Genomic DNA, 24,794 nt, shown 5'->3' with positions numbered 1-24,794 from the left:
TTTTCCTCATTTCTACTGAAGGAATTCCTCTGCCGACCTCTGCCATTGTGGCTTTTCAAAGAAGGTACCCATCTTTTTCTGAGATTCCGTATATCTGCCTCCTTCTACTAGTTAAATAAAATCATATTGTACAACATCATTCTACCCTCTCCTCAACAACTTGATGCATTAATATTTTTCTTTTTTTATGGCTACTGTACCTGCAACATTCAAATGAGATGCATGGAACACTCTATGAAGGAAGCACCTCGGAATGCATGCATACTTACAGACTGAACTCCATGCAACTTCTAATAATCAAGTCTTTTGGAATTACTTGTTCTTTATACTTTTTAAGATCTTAGCCCACATATTTAATATCATGAATCTTGCACATATCCTACATGAAGGGTAGGTGTGGGGCTAAATCCACCACACTTCTAAAACAATCATGCCCTGCTTTATACATGTTGTATGTTGTTCATGAGCCTTCTCATTTCACATCTATTTATTTACTTTTACTGGGTATTTGTTCTCTTGCTTTTCAAAAGATTACAACTAGACTTACAGGATGATAACTGTCAAAATCATCTTTACCTCCATAGAGATTAGTATCACTTTATTTCTTTTTCTGAAAGCAATCTTCTGGAAGTTCTCATTTTCTAGAAAGGCCAAAAAACATTACTTTATTAAAACGGAATAGCTACTTGAGAAATAGCCCAATTGCCTCCACTGGAGTTAACTGTAGCATAAGATACCACATTTAGAATATGAATTTTTCAAAATTAATTCTTTTGGTTCAGAAATATGTTTGTCTCATTCATTTATTTTTGAAATGCGTTTCATCTAGCATGTGGGACTCAGGGATCTGCTTTTATCTAAGTTCTATATTCTTTTACCTGCTTTTTATAGACTTCACCAATTACTTCCTGTCTACTACTTACTCTCTTACACTTCTTAAGTAATGGCTACACAAACAAATTTTATAGGATTTTTCCAAGCAGTAACTGTTTTCATTCTGTTTAACAGTTATTACAAGACTTATTTTCCCTCCAAAATTTATTTTACCTGCTCTTCTCCTTATGTCTTTTATAATTTGATTTTCCTTCTATCAATGACTGTTCCACAATTTTAGTGAAACAGAATTTGGAATTCTGGTATAAACCAAAGTAGTTTTCTCAACTTTGGAGGAAAGACTGCACAGGAAATAAAAGAAAAGGAAATATATATAGTCTGTGTTTATCAACACAGAATAAATTCATTCACAGAAAGTCACTTCCACAGAAGATGTTTACAGTGTAGGAATTAATCTTATTTGGATCTTACGCACTTCAAACAGAGGATGGTGTTTGATCAGAGAATGCCAAATATATAAGAATAATTAATAAAAATTAATATGACAAAAGTCAATCCACGTAACACTGATACATAAATGTAATATGTGTTAGAGCTACTCAAAAATTTATTAATTAATCCCCACAAAACCCCTTTGTGATATTGCATATAGGGCAAATTAGGAAATGACACGAACTGATTTTCCAAAGCAAGGAAAAAGCACGAACTGAGGTTCCAAAGCAAGGTAATGGCAGAGCACATCCAGCATCCAAGGGTTCCCGAGAACCAATATTCTGTTCATTCTTCTGGGTCTTAGTACCCCTCAAATGGTAACATTATGGTCTGCTCAGGGGAGCAGCATGATGTCATTTTACCATTTAAGTCCCATTTTAAAGCTTATTCAAGCAGAGCTTAAACAAGATTTAAAATGCACATAGTCCCCCTCACACAGGAGCCAGTTTAGACTGTGGTTGAGTGATGCAAAAAACCCAATAAATTCTAATTTGTGACAGATTCACAGTTGTTCTCACTCTGCAGATTAGTTATCCTTTCTTCTGTTCCTTTAAACTGCAGTCAGTAGCGTACATTACCTACTACGAAGAGACCTTTGTGATAAGATGATATCAAGGGATGTTGTGACAGTCCTGATTAAGAATTACACAGTAAGCAAACTGTACTGAAATGCTAATTTTCCTACCCTTTCTCATCACTTACCTAAATTATTCTCAGTAATACAAATGATCTTTATTAGCTTTAAGGCAGTTCATTCTCATTCTCTTATACCTTTTTTTAAAGAAATCATATTCCTGTAGCTGATTAAGTCCACTATATATTTTCCTTAACAATTAATTTTGTGCACTGTTGTATGTCATGCTCACAAACAAACAAAAAACCCCAAAGAACATCTATTCTTCTACAGTCATAGGCAAATACCCACCATCAGCAGAGAATAACTTTTGCTGGAATTAACCTTTCTTCTCCAGGCTCCTCTTTGAATCACTGAATTTCTGAGAATTCCCTGTAGTTTTCAGTCATCATGAAGTGATGCTGAAAAACCCACAGAATTGCCCAACCCAAATAAGAAAGACACAATTTTCTCCACTTTGGCTGGAAAGAATGTAAGCCTACTTTGTGACGAGGAAGTATTGGTTGACTAATAGAGCATGGTTTTACAAAATCTGCCTTTTTCTGACCTTAAATTTATCAAGAGTGAGTCTCAGGATGCGATCCAGCCATGTATCACTGTGCCTATGATGAGCACTGAGCTGATGTACAGAAGGCTTCTAACAAAAAGTTCTCTGCAAAACATTCATTATACTTAGCAACATCAAACAGGAAAAAATAATTAAAAAGCTCCTATTGAGCACCTAGAGACCTTGAGCACAGACAGGGGTGAACACAAAGACAGGGTATTTGGTTGTAAGAGTCACACTTTGTCTTTATATATAATTTTTTTTTTTCCCACACACATTAAAAAGAATTATAGTACATCTTGGAGGGTTTTCTTATTTTCTTCCTTCTATTCTATGAGTGTCTACACTTACAGTATACATATTTAAACATACTCAAAAGAGTTACACAAAATTTCTTAAGTTTTTTAATCTTCAGATGTACATGTGTGTGGAAACCACATATTTGAAAAATAAATTGCCTGAATAAATTCAATTATGTGAAGTAAGAGTGAAAAATCACACGCAAATGGTATTATAAACAGGAACTAATCTGAGAGCTTCTTTGTACTGTACAAGGTACAAGCAGGCAAAAGCTAGTTTCTGACAGGTAAGACCGGACCATCAGAACAGCATCCAATCTTCCTTACAGTATCTTTGACAGTACTGGAAGTTGCACTTACACATTTATATAAAGCTCTTCTCAACACATTTTGGTATTACATTTCTGTTATTCAAACATTACCGTGTCTCATAACTTAAGGTTCAAAGAAACTTTTAAAAATAGAGGGCTGAAAGAAGATGTTACAATGACACTGTGCTGCAATGTCCGATAGACTGACCGCTGACTGCTTTCTTGAGTAGTTAGTGACATCAGAGTCACATTCATGGCTATTAATATTAGCAATAATTATAATATGACCATTTTATTTCTTTCAACAGTATCACGTATTAATTGGGAAGCATGTTTGTGTCATTCATATTCTATGTAAGGTACTTCCTTCCTTCCATCCATGCCTTATCTTAAAGAAAAATAGAAAAATTTGGAAGGCGCACATACATACTCTGCTAGCTGCCCAGTTTTACACAACTTTATCGTGACATCATGACATCAGTTTTCCTTGATTATTTAGGAATCAGATTCATAAAATAAGGAAGTCTTTACATTGTAGGTTCAAATTCACCTCAAGCCTACACAAATCAAGATACTGTTATCACACACAGAGTTGGTAATGTGAAAAGATTAGATGATGTATAAATCACAGTTACCCAAATCAGCCAAAATATCATCTTCAAAGGAGAAAACCTGGAATTAGGAAGGCCCATAAAACAAAACAGGGATGCACAGTTATATTTTCAGTGACTAAGTGGAGAATTTCTGAGGATTGTCTAAACATCATCCTTTTGGAAACCTTTTTCCATTAAGATATTAATTATAAACCTGATTCTCCTGATTTCAGCACATATTTATTCTCTAAAGAAGCTGGCCAGAATATTGAATGATTAGCAAGAGTTTTAGAAGACCTCCATCAGCTAATTGCATTTACTTCCCCAAGTTATTTCCAGTGAAAATGGGATCACTTATTCCGAAGACTAAACTGTTCTGGAAATCTCACTTCCAGAACACATTTTATTTTAAGCCTTTGTGTGCAATTTCATTAAATTTCATTGCAGCCATTACTCACTTAAACAAAAAGTAGAACTTTCTTCCTTGGAAGTAACAGAATGACTCTTAGTACCAGAGAGGTCAGCTTGTGCACAGTGTACACTTAATAAAATATGACCAGAATTAGCTGTGAAAAATTCTCAAAAGAACTAGTAGTTTGACTTAGGTTTTACTCTTTCGCTTAAGCACTGATGAAAAGAAACACTCTCTTACAATATCCAGTGAAGATACTCACGAAAATAAACTGCAAAATAGACAGCAACAAACATCTCTGGAAATTGCTAGCTGTTCCTGTTGACTGCAAGGACTGCATACATTTTAGATTGGCACAGATGAGTAGAAGTTTGCATGGAAGCATTTGTGTTCTGCTTCTGCAACAGGTGACTCTCCAACAAAGTATCTGTGTAAGCAGAACAGTGGCTTTAAAATGCCATCTTTATTCAACATATTTGCTCCCCATGTATTTTCTGAGTCAAGTCTCTCTGCTTGCTTTATTGACTAAATTTTTTTAACAGCCATTAGCACTAAAGAGTCAATACAGCTACAAAAGAAGGAACCGGACTCTGCTTTGCAGACATATCATCAACAAAATAGTCAGCTAAGTACCATTTGCAAAATGTTTATTACTAGGGATGATGCGAGACATAAAGGACACAGCTTTATTTTCAAACCCCAGGTTAAGTTAGCATTATAGGCAATTAATAAAAATATAATATTTTTATGCAACTATATTTGACCTCTAAAGCCACAGCAAGACAGAAAACATGGGACCCTTTAATGTCATTTTTACAGTCATTTATCTGACTATAACCACACTTTAAAGCGTTAAGGTCAGTTGGTCATGAAGCATGAGCTACACTTCTGACTAGCATGCACCACATTTGACTTGAGAGTAAATAAGGGACTGACACTCCATTAACCTTCACAAGTACAATTATTTATCAAAACAGTTCAAAAGAGTACCCGACAGAGAACTGATAAATCTGGAAGCGAAAAACGAAACTGTAACAGAACAAACTGATCCTTTGCCAGTGATGAAGAGTTATTTCCTACCACAATTCCTGGGGCAAGTCCTCCAGTCAGTTTTCTAACACAGCCATCCATCTTAAAGGACTGTCCCTTAATTCACAGTGGTTTTGACAAAATCTCAGAGCTTTTTTGTTCTTTTTAATTTCCATCTTCTTTCTTTGAAATAATATATGCTAATATCCTGCATTTATAGGCATCCTCAAACACTTTCTTCAGAAACACATGCAGAAAATTCAGAAGAGTTCTGACACGTTTGGTCATATCTACTATGTTGTACTTTTAGTTTCAGCACAAGGACCACGCCTGTTCAAAATATTCCTATTTGGTGAGCTGACTGTCATCTTCCTACCACCATATAAACTTTATTTGCTTTATTACAGGACCTATGGTGGTTTATAACCATGCGGTCTTCAAATTTTGCTAATTCTGTAAGATTTCTCTAATATCCTTATGTTGTGAAATTCTACCCAAATTCCTCACTGAAGCATGAGGTTGAGCTGTTCATCAACAGTTGTCATCTGCCATCAATTACTGACTTTTTAACTGCGGTAGCACTCTGCACTTCCGAAGAAGAGGGAAGTTTGCTCAAAAACTTCCACCAAAAAGTGTCAGGAGGGAGACTGGAAAGAAAAGGGCTTCACACCACATGAAGATTCACTCATGATCAAATGGAAGTTTCACCCATCATTGCCACCTTGTCTCGCATACTGGTTTCCCTTTGGCAGTAAAGCACACCCCTTTATTCCATTGTACCCTAGACTGATCTCCAGCCTCTCTCAGATGCACAGACGGGAAGAAGTCACTAAGTATTCACCACTGGAGTTGTAGTTACCAGAGCAGAGCTCCAAAAAAAGCAGTGGGGGACAGCAAATAAACTATCTTCCTCGTCTTCGCTCTCCCTTTAAGATCAGTACTTATTTCACTGCTTTGTAAAAATGCATCAAGTTCCATGAGCACAAACAGCTATGATTTCCAGATGGCTCATACGTATACCTTCTTTCTGGTGGTCACAAGACAAAAATCTCAAAATGTAAAAATAGAGAGACAAGGGAGAAAGAATATGGCTTCTCTCTTATCAAGTAGCCCAAAACACAGTAAAAAGAGAACTGTTGACTGATACCAGGGTCAATTTCTGCTAAGTGGCTTCTAATAAGTGGGAAGATTGACTTGGCAACTCCTTTTAACAGCGGATTTATTAAATCTATAAAATACAGAAAAGCACAACCCTCATTATATCAGTCACCTTATTTCAGCTTGTACAAACAGTGGATTCCTTCAAGATCATAAAAGGAAATGGATTTTGATTTTAAATCTGTTGCACACTTATCTTGTACTTAGGAAAATAATTATGTTCAGAGGACTGAGTACTTTTTAAATGTGAGCCAGATAATTGATATCATGAGGTCTGATGTCTATTTTTTTCCCATTGACTTCCAGATCAAATGTCTTAAATTCAAAAGATTTCCTCCCTGCCAAGTCCTTGTCTTGGAAACTCACTCGAGGACCTGAGACTCAACATTTCTTCTTCCTCCTCCTCCCTCTGAAAAAAGATCCTGTAGTCAGACTTCACTGGCAATTCTTTTGATATGCAAGAGGCACTATAATCCATTTTGCTATTCCACAGCTATGCAGTCAGAGCTCTGCAAAGCTAAGCAGTCCCAAAACTTGTCTTCTGCCACTGAACTAAGCAAAAGACAGTGGCACACAAAGCCTTCCTTCCATTAGAAAATTTAACCACAGCTAACTAGACAGACTAGTAACAGAGAGGATTTAACTGCAAGTTAATTGAACAAAACCACTCAGCGCCATTTATGAAACCCTGACTGAGCTACACTGAGTCTGTTTTTACTTGGAATTAGTTTTTCAGTAGCATCTCAGATGCACCTGCTGCAGACATTATTGTCATTAATGGAAAATCATCTGTTGTTAAGCAGGAGACATAGCTGTTAAAATGTAAATCTTTCCACTACTACTAGTTTCTGGGAACCAAAATACAGTAAAAAATTTTTAGAAAAATATGGTGGAGACAAGAACTCCACATACCGAGAGGCAAGTTTGAGAAGAGGGGATGTGATATCAGTCTTCAAATAAAAAAACATTTGCTGAAAAGAGGAACTACATTTCTCTTGCTGCAGTGGCTAGGACAAGAATTAATGAGCTAAAACTGAAGCAGAAAAGATTTGAGTTACACATTAGGAAAAACTTTCTAATGGTAAAGACAGCAATACCCCGGGACAGACAGACTGGTAGGTTGTAAGTCCTGCACTGAGTAACTTTAGGAAGTTAGACAGTTATCTGATAGAAATGACATTGGTACAGCTGATCCCTGGATTGAAGCTGGGACTGGATGACCTCTCGCAATCCCTCTCAGCCCTACAATTCCATAAAGTGCAGGGCTTACATACATTGAGAAATAGATGGGCTCATTCAGTAGGGGCTCTATAGATCTGTAAGGGACTTACTCACTAAGCTGGATCAGGGCTTTTTGGTTGTGTTTCGCTTTGGATTTTTTTTTTTTTTTTTTTTTTCCCAAATAAATCAATAGGCTTGGGCCATTTTCCAAAGATGTGATTTGGTAAGTTTCAAGCCAAACCTCTCAAGCTTTACTCATGAGATAAGTGCTAAACAATGAGCCAAATTCATCAAAGCTTTATAGACTTGCTTAAAAGAAAAAGAAACTGATTCAGCCAACTCGTTTCAAGCCAAATCAGGCAGTTGAAAATCTATTCCTGAGATTTGGAAAATCTGTCTTTTTTTAAATTATTTTAAAAATATGTTTCAAGAGTCCCTCTTTTGCAGGGGCCTCAGGCAACTCTGTCAAGAATCTGTTTTTTTTCCAGTCTGATTAGGAGCAGTATATTTCTCATGTCTATAAGAGATAGCTAAAGTATGCGTGTTTGTATATATACATACCTACATATTTTTACATATATACTTACATATATAAATAACATAAGGATTCAAGAATTTTCTATTAAAGGTTTGGTAATTAAAGCAGTGGGTTTGCTTTGAAAAAAAGATTAATAATGTATTTGCTTCTTTACTAAAACGCAAAAAAATAATCAATGGTAGCACTGGACACCAATGTACTCTATTAATGCACAAAGCTAAAAACCTGTTCTCAGGCAGGTTTATGAGCCCTAGCACATAAAATCCACCATACTTCTTAGTACTGCCCTTCAGAGTACTTCCTAGGGGGAGGTTAATTCCTGTGTTTCTTCAGCTCTTGGTATCTCTACCAAGAAGGGTAACACCTGAGCCAAACGAGTTAGTTTTTGTGTACACCCTACAGAAATCCTACTGAAATCACCAAAGTATTTCAAACAAGGCATCAAATAATTATTACTAGGAGAGAGGAGGACATATGTGTGGTGTTATCTAACCGGGATGTGCCACAGTGTTGACTGTGAATGGGGGAAGCACATACTGTCTAGCTCTGCACAGTAATGCAGTTTCTAGCATCCCACATCTGACTGTTGAGCTGAGAAAGCCTGGGCTGAAAATGCTGTGTTGGGAAAAGTGCTGTGCTGGGAATGTATTGATTTCTATGCAGAAGCAGAGAAGAGGCTTCCATACCCTTCTTCCCGTACATCTTGTAAATTCACTAGTAAATTCAGTTTCAGCTGCTGAAAGTTTTTGGTACTATAGTGACGGCACAGACTGAGCCCTACAGACCATTAGGTGGCTGCCCCTCTAGTGCAATATCAAGCATTTACTGTAAATGTATATGTCAAAGCAATGAGAAAATGTTCAAAACCTTGCCATGCTTTCTTCTTCTGTTTTGTTCTTTTCAAGGAAACTACTTCTTCCAAGAACATGGAAAGACCATGTGACTTTGAACTGGAAAACCTGAAAGATCAGTGAGCCTACCTGCTAATGAGCAACTTGCTACTGAAATGAGCTCATTAGCTTTCAGTTTTGCTGGCTGCTGATCGATTCATGAGCCACTTACGTGGCCTCTGTAAGCTGTACATAAATTATCAAATGCATTGATTTCTAAAAATAATAAATCAGGAAGTCAGTCCTTTCCGTATCTCTGGTGTAAGTGCTTAGCTCAATGGCCTTCAAAATTCATCCAAAGAAAACAATGATAACATCGGTGTTCACAGATACACTGCATCTCAAATGGCAAATATTCTACTGCAAAAATAAGCTTTGCTGGCATCTCAGAGAAGTGAATAAAAGCTTGCCTCTGAAAATGTTACATACAAAATGTACAATACAAAATGCACAGAATTTTGCATGAATCTGTGTAGGTGGCAGCTCAAGAAATTCACAGTAAGGAACAATTATCTACAGCAAGGAAAAATCCAAGCTAGATGATCTTGAAGTCCTTTTCCATCTCAGATCACTAAATTTCCATAACCTTCTTGATATGCCTGAACTAGCAAAAGTCCTATGGCATCCCAGAGTCAGTGCTGAGTTTTTGATGTAGAAGTGTTCTGTCTTGTCAACTGATAGCCTCAACAACATAGGAACAGAACCTGCTAAAAAAGGCTAAAAGATTCAGCAAAGGAAGAGGTAGGGAAGGACTCCTTCACCCAAACATGCAGCCATAATCTTACCATTTTCAGCATGTAAGGCTATCTCCAATGCTAGGCTAGCCAACCTGACTTCACCTGGCCTCCCGATTGCTTATAAAAAATTATAGCAAAAATTAGGCCTTTAGACATGTATGCTTGCAAATTTCAAAGCACTTCATAACACTGATTTGCAATAATTTGCCTAAGGTCATGTGGGCCTTGATCCAAAGCCTACTGAAGACAAAGCAGTCTTTATATTGACTTCAAAGAGCTTTGGATTGGACCCACAATGAATCACTGCACAGTAAACAGAAAAATCAGGAACAGAAAGCCTGGTCTAAGGAAAAGATGTCATTCTCTCCTTCATTGCCTCAGTTTACTGAAAAAGACGGGAACCTGAGATTTATTTTTCCCGTTCTTCTGTATCACACTGCCAGCCCAATGAAAGGGCTATGGTCCTCTTCCTGCTTAGCTGTATTTCTAGGATCATTGTTTAATTCTAAAAATCCTCTGATACAGTCTAACACTAGAGCCCAACTACATTTCAGTGGTTACCTTCATCACCTTGACCCTCAGTAATACCAGCATGACAGCAGCTCACTGGAGTGCCACTGGAGAGAGCTATGTCAATGCATGCCAGCTGAGGACGGTGCCAGAAGAGCCGGATGGCACACTCGCTCCTAAATAACAGTAAGCTTACGACTAAACGTGGTAACAATAAGGAGTTAAAATGTGCAGACCAGAGAACATTGCTTAATCCCATTTTACTGAAAGGACATGTCATTTTTAGAAAGTTGTCCAAACAACTGTCTTAATATTCTACACCAAAGTGGCTATTAATCAAACAACAAAGGCCCAATTAACACATAGCTGTTGTCACCTTGATGTTAAAAGCCTCTCCCTTCCCCCCTTCTTTCTTTCTTTCTGTCTTTAATGTTACAACCTAACCCAAAAATGCCTCAGGGCCCTACAGGAAAAAAAATAAAAGATAGAGAGAGAGAGGGAGGGAGGGAGAGGGAGAGAAAGTGGGGAGGGGAGAAAGAGAGAGAGAGAAAGAGTGTCTTAAATACCATCTCTCCTCTAGGCAGCAATTTCCACAGATGAAGAGGTCACCACTGTTTAACAGTGTGCTGCCACGTTAATTTAGTATGACAAGATAAAGCAGTAATCTCTGCTCGAAGAGGCTGTAAACCGCCTGCTATCCAGGGACATGCTCGAGTCGATTTGCACTGTATATCACTTTATACAATTGCCGTGACAAAGCCCCCTGAGTTCCCTCATGTAAATCTCTCTCTCTCCCTCTCAACTTCCCTGCCAGTCAGACAGCATCGGATCTGTGGTAAGCTATGCAAACTTCATGTCTTATGCATGCCAATGGACCCCAAAGCCGCCCCCCCCACCCCCCGCACCCCCTCAAGAGAAGATGTTTAGGACTTTGATAATCCATTGATCCCACTTCCATATCGGCTTGTATTTTTCAATCTGTCGTGTTAAGTTGTCAGAGAGGGCGATTAAACCGATGTTTCATGTTCCGAGATTTGCGTTCCTGGGAATGATAGTTTTCAAAGCCTTTCTTGCTAGGTTCTGCTTAAAGATTATCCCTAAGAAAGCTGATGTGAATATTATTACTGGCATAAACCTGGTAATAAAACCATAAAGTGTTTTAGGTAAAGACATTTTAGAGATATTCAGGGTTATAAACATAAGAGTTTAAAGCTGGATAGAATTTGGAGTGCTTAAAAAAAAAAAAAGGAAAAAAGCGCCCTGTCAGGCTGTAGAGTTTTCTCAGCATGAAGCAAAACAACATATGTAAAAGGGAAAAGGGAACTCGCATGTCTATGTAAAATAAATATAATTACAGAATCACAGAAGAGGGCAGAGGAGAACACTGACCTGTGTAGTCAGACAGGAACAAAAAGAAGACAGAGCAGTGGTCATGATACTGCCCCAAATAAAATGCAGTGACAGCTACCTCAAGCGAACAGCTAAGCAAGCTGCCTATGTCTGCAGCAGCCTGCACAGCTGAAAACATGGTCTTCTTGTTGGGGAAATAGGGTGAATTCTTCTGCAATATGTTGCAACTCTCATATGCCATACTGCATCTTTAGAACACGCAAGTTTTAAATTATGTCTCCTCTCTATTTCACATTTAATTTGTGTCGTTTGCCTATGGCCTGCAGGCATGATACAAGTCACAGCACACAATATACCAAATACAGTGCCAAAATGTGAAACTGCGCACATGTATATATACCCACTTTCTGGATTGAACATAGATGAGGACATAAATAGAATTAAAACAAACACAGCAGACAGGTTTCTACAGCATAAGACTGGAACTTAACTACAGTTTCTTAACTAATATATTGCTAGGTCTATCTACTAAGCCTACGCCTGCCATTTGGACTTGCCAGTACTGCTATACAAATGAGCGAGCAAGGCTAAATCAAATCTTTCAGACACAACAGGTTACATACACTGTGTTCTCTTCAATGAATTAAATTTAATAATAAAATTTGACATTCATTGCAGCTGATAGTAAGAATGAAAAATGCTTTATTTAGCATGTAAGTTTCTAATAGTAATCGAGAAGTAATTCCCTAAATTTAAAATGGGGAAAACCACTGGAACCAATGGCATTTTTCAATATTGAAAGATTCTTCTCAAAGTAGCCTTTTAAAGGCATGTTGGATTGCTTCTGTTCTCCGATTCATGTTGCTAACCAACACAATTCAAACTGTACATATAAGTGTAAAATTTATTATTTGAACTTAACATTGCTAGCTGGATATACAACAAAAGGTCTGCTTTTAGGGAATACCCAATTCTTAAAACCCCACTAAATACCATCAGTGCTGGTTAAAAAAGAAGTCTGCTAGAATATTCACACACACACCAAAAAAAAAAAAAAAAAAAGAGCTTGAACATGGTTACTTCCACAAAAATACGACAGAATATTTATACAGGAATGCACGTTATTTCTTTAACTCCACCGTGTACTGTGGATGGGATTGCTCTCACCTAATTTTAGCCTCAAATTAGACACCTAGTCTAAACTAGCCATCGAGGCTCCCTCATAGTCAATAGACAAGCACTTTCCAAAGATAATTCATCTTTCTTGTCTTCGATGCTTATGTTAAGATTAGAAAGGTTGTTCTAGGAGGGTGGTTATCTTTTTCCATAAACTGTGAAGAGAGCCCAGACACCTAAGTTTTATGTGCCTAAACTTTCGTGAACTGAACCCCAATCTCACTGTATGGTATTCGACAATCCCCATGAGTTTGGAAACACTAATAGACCATAGACCGTCATGGATTAAGAACAAATATCATTTCCATTGTACTAGCAAATAAATTAAGGCATAGACAAGAGAAATGAATCGCCAATGATAAATCAACAACTGCGAAGCTGGGAATACAGTCTAATTTAATCCAGTAAACTGAAAACTTGCCATATTTGTTAATATTTATGAAATTACAAGTATGGAGTCCAACAACTGTTTGTGATATTTTACAGCGCAAAATAAAGATACAAGTCCTAAGTATAAATGTAAGATTTCAGTCAAATTAGTTTATTCACGTGGAAAACTAGGGAATTCACTGTGGCCCTGTGTCAATATATTACCCAATACTCATGTTGACAGCTTCAAAACTGAAGCTATGGTATCTGCCCAAAAGCTAAGTTTACACTGGCTACAAGCAAACAGGAAAAGTACATCATCTACCACAGTTGTATTCTTTGCAGAACTGAATCACTCTATTTTCAATTCTGCTTGTAGAGATATAAAATCCTGAAACCTGTTTTCCAATAGAATTTCTCAAATTGATTTAAAAAGAATTTTAATAAGCCTTATACATGTAACTATCATGAATGATCAGTCTGCTCTCCCTTACACTCTGTGTGCATTACTGTCTGTGTCAAGACAGTAAAAATTTAAGAATAATAATAAAATAAAAAAGGGTATTTGCAGATTTTACATTTATAAAAGTGAAGAATATACCATGGACTCACACCAACATCAGCCAGATACAGGACACAAACTCAAGTGAGTTGAGTGTTTTGAGCTCTGAAATGCAGAATGCTTTATATTCCCAACAGAGCTAAGCCCTATATAGCAAATACTTACTTACAAAAAAGCAGATTCTCTGGCCAGGCAAGTACCTCTCACACAAAGCTTTTTTAGTTGAAGTTATCTAACTACAGATTTCTAACTATAGGGATCAACAGCTGACCTTATCACCCTAAGCTCCAGTTGTAACCTATGAAGAAAAATAGGCACTTCTAGGGTGTAATTTCTCTGACCTACTTAGAAGCTATGTTAGGACAAAGTGAATCCCACTCTGCTACTCCTTATTTACTTCCATTAACCATGAAGTTAAACCTAAAGTTACTAGCTTACTCCCGGACATGCACTTTGTAAACATTTCTTCTGACCGGTCCTCAACCTTGAATCCCCACCCCAAAAGTGACACTGTGATTGACATGACATCGCATTATGTGCTAGTGACCACGTTTATGCTAACTTCCCTCCTATATAAGAGAAAGCCAAAATGGTCTGTTCCAACAGACCTATAATCAACAGAAATGTACTATTCAGACTGCTGTCATATATCATAAAAAACCCCATAGATTTAACTGAAAATTACACAAGAAACTAACTCTCTCCTACAGACTCCTAAATCCACTAAGCTCTGCATTTGTATATGGTTGTTTTCTGGAGACCCACAGATCTAGGCAGCTAGATGCTAACCTCAGCGAATGCTATTACCTTGGAACACAGATGGATCCAAACCTGAGGAACTCTTCTGATTACAACTGCAGCAGTTTAAAATGAAAAGAATGAGAAAGAGGGAAGTTTCACTTACAGTTTCAGAGATGAAACACACACTTTAAATTCAATTTGAAAATCAACATAGAGGAGGGTCTGAAGCACAGATATTTTGTATTATTTCTGGCTAGCAATATTAATAAGCAATGCAAGCTTCCACTTCTGACACCACTTTGTGTATAGATACACATACAATCTACCGCAGTAATTCAGACTTGAGATGTCAGAAGGATTTTACCTTTTGCTATAACGTTTCTTATTTTGTGTCATCAAACCCCAATCCTACAAAAAGCTATGTGCAGAAGGAGTTATAGTCAGTGACCTCTCCTTCCCGTCCTCTTGCTACCATCAGCATTAGGTTCCAATCAACCAGATTATTTTGCAGGAACAGGGTCATAAGCTAAGCATTCTGGGGCAGGAATGTTTCTTTTTTCTGTCTCTATAAAAATAAATCATGCTCCGAGTACAATATAAATAAAGATAATAACAGTCTGATGTTAGATTTTATTGGTCTATGTTTCAGACAATCTATATAACTTGCCTATTGCCTGTACAAACTACAAAAAGTTAATCTTTATAGCCCTTTTTTTCCTTGGGGTGGATTTAGTTTTAAAAGCATAAGAAAAGGATGCTGAAGCAGACTATTTCCATGCATAATGACAGTCTTGTTTACACTGCTCTGGCAGAAATTATCCTTAGTTAAACTGGGCACAAACTCCCCTCAGTTACATCCATTGTTTTATCTAGTGATGCTAAATTTACAGGATTCACTGAGTCTACTTCTCCTTTGCAAAGAGCAAAAACACCTTATCTGGTCACATAACTGCACCTAAACTGGAAAAAGAAACAAAGAACTTAACAGTATTAAAGACAATTTGGAAATGAGGCTGGCCAAACTATTCAGGCAAGCTTGCTAGCCCAGACATAAAGGACTCTTTTTACTTAAGAAAGTTTGTTTCCTCCGTTTAATTTTCTTTAAACACTTTGGAACATTGGTTGCTTCAGAAACATTGCAGCATGTCAATCTTCCCCCTTAGGGAGGTTTCTGCACATGTCTTAGGAGTTAACCCACCTATGTTAATGCCCATACTTAAGCAAACACATATTGAAATCTGTAGTCTGTTTTACCATAGGTCCTCCTCCAGTCATGAATCTCCAGAGAAAATTAATAAACCCCTTTATTACAGTGGAGAAGGTGGTGATATTTCACTGATATACTCCAGACAAGAGGAAGTAGTTAGCTCCATGAAACAAAAAAAAATCCCATGACTGGATGACATGACACTTGAAATGCTAGCAACTGCCCGAAGCCACATTTTCATTACCACTCCAACCAAGCATTAGCAGTGGCAAGAAAAATTAGAGAAAGCAAGCTGGCCTTGGCACAGCCTAATCCAACTTAAATTTGTATAACCTGAGAAAACGTACTTAAAGAGACGAAGCAAAAAACATGACGGAGCATTTAACTCAGCCATTAAAAGGACAGAAAAGAAACAAACACTTCCAATTGTTGCTGGAATAGGTAACATCCTAACTATGGACACAAACATTTGATAGAGAGAGAAGAGACTGTAAAACATGACTGTGAGTACTGAGTATAGCAGAAGGTTCTAACACTTCTAGGAGCCAGAGCTGATAATCACAGAGATTCCTTGCAACCCTGAAATTCAAGAAACCATGACCAATACTTCACAATGCCTTTCAGTTTTGGTATATCGCTACCGAAAGTAGAGCTGCATATCAAAAAACAACCATCCTCTAGTTTATTGACATTCTGTCCAAGCAAATAGCACAATACTTTCTTTTACTGTGCAATGTCTTCATATGAGCTATTTACTAAAAGGCTTTAGAATCGATTAAATAATAAAAATGACTAAGTTAAATATGACTACAAGCAGAAGAAGAAAATGGGCAAGGCAGAAAAAGGTTTTCAGAGGACAACTGCAAGAAGACAGAAGGTGATGGAGTAATATTGTTTTTATAAAGCTGGAAATAGAGAAAAAGGCTTTCTCACCTGCAGTGAAAAGAAAGGGAGAAAGCCACACCAGCTGCTCAGAGGAAGTAAGGTGGATATGAAAAGTGCATGCAGCAGACAGAAAGCACACAGGGAAAATGTTCTGGAAATTCTAAAATGAATGGGCAACTACTGAAGCAAAAATGAGTCAAGGTGGTGTGCAAAAGTAGGGGTTTGCACTGCGTAGGGTGCAAAACATAATCAACTTCAATTCCAACGTGCCTTGCCTTGAGTCGTGTCAGATAAGAGTACAGAAGTCTGGTATGCTGCTCTCTGTTCTGATGGTAGTTACACTGCCAGCCCAAGGCCCCAAACTTCTTAACAGTGCAGAAGCTTCACCAAAGGAGATAACCCCACTGGTTGAAAGGGAAAGCATGAAAACTTAACTAAATTTCTGCTGCCTTCTCTTTCCAGAACCATGGAGAAATGGGTGTGTAGCAGAGTTTCTGCCTCACTACAATACCATAAAGATTCACAATCAACAACGAAAAGGCAGCGTTTCAGAATAAATTTCGCAGAGTGCTGCAGGTGATAGACTTGGACTAGAGAAACTATATGAAGTCCACAGCTACTGTTTCAGTTCCAGTAGGATGGAAATACCATAGATTCTACCTAGGTTATGTCACAGCTAGGAACTGACTGCTGAAAGCAAAAGCTCTATCAAGAAGTCAGAATGCTTAAATGTAGTCTCTTTACATTGTTGCTATAAACTAATCTTGCAGTCTTGCTGGGGCTTTCTCCGTACCCTAGTCTTCATCTTCATCAGTGCTCCTCAATTCCGTAACTTCAAAATTTTGTTCCAAATCTGTGGTATCTCCTACCTCCCTCTGGAAGGCATCATTGTCCCAGTCTTCTGGGTACTGGCTGCAGTGTATGTACTGCTGTGGGCACGCTGCTACACTTTAAAGCCATGAAACCTGCACGTACCACTAGGTTGACCTGGCAGAGCTGACTCCAGTGCACTATTTCCAGTAAAAATGTACAAACCTCAGTGAAATTACCTAGCAGATCTCAGTAAATGTTTGTAATCCTAAACTGAGCTACTTACTGAAGGCAGTCTGGATTGAGATATTAATTTAGAATGAAACAACTGTGTCCACTATGGATGTCCTAGGGCAGATTACTTTGCTTAGAAAGATAACCATTTTTTTTTCTTTTAGGCTTATGTATTTTTTTTTTTTTTCATAGTGCACTTAATAGTTCTTTTCTCTTCATTGTAAGAGGGACCATCTGGTTCAAATATTCCTACTGACCGTGGGGTTTATGGTTTTACCTATCTTTTTTCCTGTGGAATTTTTCAGCTATTCACTTGAATTAGATTTTACTAGTATTTATGCAAGAAGCTTAAATGAAGATATTTTCCAGTATGAAGTCAATGAATTGATTCCTAGGCATATAATCACTTGCAAACAATGGCTACATACAGTTCCCAGCACTTCTATAAAACAAAGGTGTTTACTTTTCTGTTGATTATTTTCTGCTTAACTGCATTCAAATGAATCCATTAAAAACGTGACTGCTTCACAGTAAGATGATCTTCAGCAAAAACAAACAACTGCTGTTTCCACTTCTCTTCATGGCCTTTAAAAACTACAGTCATCTGCACCCTGTATTTCAGGCAATTTATAGGTGATAAGTCTGGTCTTGATTTGTTAATATATTGTTTTAAATGTAGTTCTAACATTCCTGCTTGGGGAAAAAAAAAAAAAGTTTTCCTACTTCATTACTTACTTATTGCCCCCTAACCAACCTTTGGACCTTTCAGAGTCTGATCAAAACACCAACAGGTCATCTCAAACTTCAGCCAGTCTTTCCACCCATTGACTTCAGCTGGAATGATATATCCACTCTGGTCCTCCATGGCCACAAGTAAGCAAAACACACTGTATTAAGAAAGTGGTAGGACAAACCAAGGGAACTTCCATAAACTAGCATGCTTCTCCTGAATTGCACTATGGCTTTGATCCCTGCCTCACCTGAAGAATGAAAGCTTTTTTTTTTACCTGCCCTACATAGAACCTGCACAACAAGTAGTTTGCAAGTAATTGCTAAATATTGTAATACTGTAATACTTACATACATAGATGGGACAGGACTGGAGAGCTGGGAGAATACAGATCATGACAAGGAGGACAGGCAGGTTGTAAGAGCTTAAATGGAAGACATTTTGTCAGGCAGATACCAGAAGCATCAAAGTTTTTTCTGGCTACATCATGACTGGTTCTCAATAACTGCGTAGAGTTTTCTAGGGTCTGGACTAAATGATGCAGTAGGCAACTTCTACAGCTTTTGATGGGTCCTGGCTGATTCTTCTTTATTTGTTCCCTTCCCTAATAGCCCGCAGAGTCATTCTCTGAAATGGTGCAAGTGTAAAGATTGAAAAGATCACACTCTGATACAAGCCTGAAATTATATCTGTGGAAAGGGCTTTCATGTGATACTTTTGTGATGACATTTACAATGCAATGTTTGTAACAATGCAATTTCATCATCTTATAAATATCAATTTACCATTAAGAGAGGAAGGAAAGAACATCAAAAAAAGACAAATGCAAACTTACCACCGTTTCTGCTTTGTTTTAATTGAACTAGTCTTGTTCAGATAAGCCTGTCTATCTCTTACAAAAACAACAGTTTATAGTTTAAACTGTGAAATTTTGTGTGTGTGTGTGTGTGTGTGTTGTAATTATGGTGCCCGCTAACAATTTCATACTGCCACACTGCACATATGGCTTCCAAGCTAGCTTTATCTGAATCTTTGTGAATCTATTCTCCGTGCTATTAAACTGAGCACATTCCACATCGTTCAAAAGTAATTACACTTTTGTCTAGAGTGTAGGAGACTGCTCTCCCCAAACAATGAAATTCTCATTATTCGAGCTGGCACAATAACGGCACTGGTGTTCACAACACTGTGCATTGTACCATCACAATAACTTATCCTAAGCTTGATGCACAAAGGTACACTGGAAATTAAAATTTCTCTAAAACCACTGTGGTGTTTTTTTTTTTTTAATAGGCATTCTTTAGCTCAGTGTAATTAGAGTCCTATTTGACTTTTTTAAAAAGCTATATGCATTCAGATTTCCATTCTCTTCACAACTTCTGAATAGTAGCTAAGTGCTTGAGCCGCTTGTTGTTCTGATCCAATACTATTCACATGCTGATGACCCCAGACCAACAGGTGAAGTGCAGGCCAGGACATATGTGATAAGAGCATTCAAATGCAGCATTAAACCACCTTTTATTTTTGGACAAGTGGAGAAAAAGCATGAAGCAATGTGTCAGTAAGTGCTTTGACCAGCAGTACTGTTATTCTTAATATGACCAAAATTTCTTAATGTTATTCCCAAGTTACAGAGGAGTAACTTCATTTACCACAGAAATGCATTATTTTTTAGTGTGAAGCAATAAAGCTATTTAACAGTGCACTGTAAGATTACCTATCAATTTAAAGCTCTGCTGACAATGAATTCTAAATCTCAGTGAAAGTGCAGGACAAATGTGGGCTAGCAGGCCAGTCACGCAGTTTGGAACAACTGGACAGTGGCAAAATTACACCTTACCAATTTGATCTTTTGGTCAGAACTTTTTTTTTTTAATCTCGTCTAGCATTTGACTGATATTCTACTGTTAAGAAGAATGGTCAAATTTGACCACAGTATACCATGCCTGTGGTATACTTCAAGCAGTGTTTTTAGCCTTGACATCTCTTATGTTCAGAAATTAGCACACAGACACCGCTGGTGAGATCAGTAGTCTTGAGAGGTGGCAAAAGCAACATGGTAAGGCAGACAAATAGAAACAAATAAAATAAACCCTTGTAACTTAGATGAGCTAACAACTATTTGTGCTATCCAAATACTGTAGCCTTAATAGGTTTCTTCCAAAGAAGTACTGACTGATACAGTAATCCTCAAGTGTTTCCCTGCTAAGCTTATGGCTTGCTATGGATGTCCTAAGGGGACCCTCAGAGATATTCTAGGTCAAATGATTTGTCTTGTGTTTTCTTCTGAGCTTTTGGTTTAAGTCTGATAAATTATTGTTTCTTTTCTTATCAGTGGAAGAGCTTTCCTACTTACAATAAGTATCTAGTTTCTTCTATCAAGAGGAAGAGAATCTGGGATAGAGTTGCCCCTGACTTTCACAGAACAACAGAATGACTGAGGTTGGGAGGGACCTCTGGAAGTCATCTGGTCCAACCCCCTGCTCAACAGGGCCACCTACAGACAGTTGCCCAGGACTGTGTCTGGACAGCTTTTGAATATCGCCAGGGATAGCCACTCCACAACCTCCCTGGGCAACCTGTTCCTGTGCTCAGTCACCCTCACAGTAAAAAGTGTTTCCTGATGTTCAGATGGAGCCTCCTGTGTTTCAGTTTGTGCCCGCTGCACTAACATTTCTCTGGCTGCAGTTCCAGCATCCTCAGAAATACCCTGTTCATTTTGATGGCAAGATGGGTTTTGCAGGTTTTTGCCAATTTTGGTTAGTTCTCAAGATTTCTTTCTAGGGATTTTGCCCTCCTTTTATAAGAAATTACCCAGCATTCCAAGCTGTGTCTCTAAGTTGGCAGTTGTTGCAACTTGATAAAGTGCGACAGGGTAAATTTTCAAAAGTCTAAGTTGGGAAACTGTTGAGTTATCACTCTATTGCAATCAGCCCTTTACCTTAAGGATCCTAGCACGTCCCAGCTGGCAGGACTTGTAAAAGCAAGCACAGCTGGAAGTAGCCTATGAAACAGAGGGTCAATTAGCAGCTAGAAAAATGAGGCCAAGGAATTGATTCTCAAGGTTGAAATTGTTTCCTAACTGCCCCTTCATGACCCAGTGCTGAGAGGCAGAATATGAGGAGACAGGGACGGCTGACTGTGGTGACAAGAGGAATTTAGCTATGCAGCCTACTAATGAGACAAAGCTGTGTAATTCCATACCTTTTCCACATCCCTTGGCTGTGGCTTTCTTCTGCTGAGATTGTTCCCTAAGCCAAATGGGTATTGTACGTGTAAGCTAACACAGAAAGATCTCTCTGGATCTATACCATATCTATCTAAGAATCCCTTCAGAGAAGAGTCTTAGCCAACAATCATGCACAAAGCAGTATGATTTAGAGGGGTGTAGCAGAGTGATGCACTACATGATTTCAGACTGGTTGTATGTCTGATCCTGTCTTATTTTACATTGCAGAGGTGTGTAAAGGTGTAGCCTGCTAAGGACAGCATGTGGCTGCAAAACGAGAACTCCGTAGTCACTTGCAGACTCCGTTAGTAGGTGTAGTAGTACAGCTGACAAGCTATTAAGAAGTGCAAAGCACACTGCTGGAGCTTTATCAACAAAACTGTATTGGACGGCACGGCGTGGTGGTGTGTGCACATGCGCATACACCTGGATTTGCTTCCCGGAGACTATAAAATAGCACAAAATGTCAATTCAAACAGTATAAAAATGACCTCTGTAATGCTACCAAAGTGAATACCCTTTGGGAATTACTTTCCTAACTGCTAATCACCCAAACTGAAGTCATCTAAAAGTTATCCAAGCACTAGGTTCAGTTACTTCCTTCTTATACCTACATAACACAACAGCAGAGGGAGTGATTATGTATATTTTACTCATTGACACTGATCACTTCCTTGTTTCTGAAGACACATAGGCTACATCCTTTCTGATCTACCTGGATGATGATTTTTACAAGACACTCCTCACTAAAACAGAGATATTACAAAAATGTCACATTCATACAAACTGGCAATTTTCTTAAATATGTATGAAGACAAAACCAGTCCCTACAATCCTCCAAACATACTTCAGATAAACCTACAGCACCTCACTACTACAGCAAAACTGTCTAAAACATGCAATAATTCAGTATCTTGTATTATAAAGAGACAGAACACACTGTTTTGACCTCACATTAAATATAGCCTTCACAGCAGGAAGTCACACTAGATGATCAGCTAAACTTCTTGGTCTTAAAAACTGTAAATTAATAAAGAAGTTAGTTAAGATCAGTTAAAGAGCAGTTAAGTGTTTCAGTGAGGTGTAGTTAAAATAGTCCTGCTGGGCTCCTTGGAAGACAATGAGTTTTTATTTCATTAGGGTCTCATTCTATACTACTGGTGTCATCACAAGTTTACCTACTGACTTAAATGTTGTCAGGAACAACCCCTTATCTTCAATACATTCTCTTAAAACAGGCCAAAATACAGCAAAGCTCATACACCAGGTATGTAACATCTCATTGGCTGGAACTGTGTATTAATGAATTATACCTTCATAAAACATATGATAAAGGATGCAGAGTAAACAAGCTAGAAAAAGATAACGACGTTCTTTCTTCATTTAAAGTTGCAATAACACAAAGTAAAATTAAATATTCCAAACCACTGTTTGAATTTAAGCATTAGACCAAAAAGGAAGAAAAATGGATTGGGATCAAGGAGTTATTTTGTCTAGGAGAGCAGCTTCAGTGAATATCCAGTGACTTGGTCCTATGAGAAATAATAATCCCTAAGGCTTTTTACTTAGGGCTTGTTACATATGTGTAATGAGCTGTAAGGGCTTAAATACCACTGTGGAACTCTTGCAGGCTTTTATGAGAATACACTATCACCTACTTTGCAATGCCTTCTTAAGAGCCTTCAAATATGCAGGTCCATTCATTATCTTCACTTAAAGTGAAATTGTTGGTGCCCTTGTCAAAATGAGGGACTAACAGAAAAGTTACAGTCAATTTGCAAACAGGCAAGAGTTGTGTAAGTGTGTTCACAATAGACAGCTTTGTCGAGGTGCCTAAGTCCTGGGGTTTCAAGGCCTTTCCCTGTACCTTTCAACCTTTCTAAAAATGTATCACAGTGCTCTGCATGGAGGGGCCAAACACGTCACGTTACAGTAATGACACTGGGTTACTAGTGGGGAACACGGCATTGCTTTTTGTTCTTTTTGTTTGTCTGCTTTTAGATAAAGCCAGTTCTGGACTTCCAGTGGGCTGCTAAACATAATGAATTAAGTGCGCTGTGTCATTTGTAAAGTGCACAAAAAGGTGGGAATTCACAAGTGAAAATGTGGTAGGCTGATTTAATTCCATAAGCAGAGCAAACTTTCTTGTAGGTATCTGTGGCATACGAAATACACATCACACATGAGTTTTTAAAACCAGCAAAATCCAAAGTTGCTTTTTTTACCCTTTATACAGACTTTCATGCCTTACTATTGCATAAACTTGGCATTGGGGTGATATTTCAGACACCACGCCAAACATGACTCTCACTTACAGTGTTCCAAAACCATTTACTGTTTGCTGAACACATACACTTCAAATTCACATCACTGTAGCTAAAAAATTTTAGCACCCTAAATGCCAGCAGGCAAAGGTGAGGAAAAGCAGAGTTTGCACTGCAAGTGATTTAGCATTTGTAGCAAAGGGTAAAGGGAGTCCAGCTAGGTCAAAGCTTTCACATTATTGTAGCATGTTCTGTACGTGTAACTGTGCATTGTATACTCCATGAAGTACAGATCTGGATGCCAAACTACTGTAGAGGCAGAATTCAAAGAATGGATGTAAGCACAATAGACCATTAGCAAACCTACCATTGTGTTGTGCTGAGAAGTGGGAGTCCTATGGCCACAGTTCTCTTGCGTCAGCAGAGAAACTGGCTGAAATTCCTCAGAGTGAGGCTTGTTGGGAAAACTCACATGCAAGGGAAGGTGAAAGGCTGGGAGCCCGTCACTCTCCTCTTCTCCCACTTTCTGTCTGCTTGTCACCATGGCTACCTCTCCATCTGCTTCCCCATACGGAGAGGCTGGTCGCTTGGAAGACATCCTGGAAGGAACAAAAGAGGAGAAAATAATGAAACCTCCAAATAAATCCTTAATGCCGTCATTGTGTGGTTAGGGGCCATTGTAACAGAAATGCCTTTTTTGTGCTGGCAGAGAGCAGGAAACCATCCAAATACCACTGCAAAGCATACACAATTGGGAACAATGGCCAAGCAGGTAGCAACAGAACAGTGGCTTGTTTGTTGTGAGAATAATACACTAATATAGCACTCTCTTGTATTCTGGCTTCTTAAACATGAAAATTCACCTAAGACGACTGTATAATGAAATGCAATTCCTTTAAAAAAAATACCCATCTGGTTTTGCATTTGCAAGAGACTGTAAGAAGATAGAATGTCTCCCAATACACGCTATTGTCAACTTAGCTTTTAAGGAATAATCATCTGCATGTATTTGACCATAACTGATAAAAAAAA

At 38.1% G+C, this 24,794-nt stretch overlaps 1 protein-coding gene across 3 annotated transcripts in view; it reads right to left on the bottom strand.

Moving 5' to 3' along the window:
* The window catches only part of SOX5 (SRY-box transcription factor 5), a 253,266-nt gene extending 228,906 nt beyond the window's left edge, over positions 1-24,360 (bottom strand). For all 3 annotated transcript variants that reach the window (XM_059816031.1, XM_059816030.1, XM_059816032.1), the window contains exon 1: positions 24,130-24,360. In XM_059816031.1, the coding sequence (XP_059672014.1) occupies positions 24,130-24,360 (231 nt within the window). The remainder of the gene's footprint in view (positions 1-24,129) is intronic.
* Positions 24,361-24,794: the final 434 nt, after the last annotated feature.

The sequence above is a fragment of the Gavia stellata genome, chromosome 4, assembly GCF_030936135.1.
Source record: "Gavia stellata isolate bGavSte3 chromosome 4, bGavSte3.hap2, whole genome shotgun sequence".
Lineage (NCBI taxonomy): Eukaryota > Metazoa > Chordata > Aves > Gaviiformes > Gaviidae > Gavia > Gavia stellata.
This window is presented reverse-complemented; position numbering and strand designations above follow the sequence as displayed.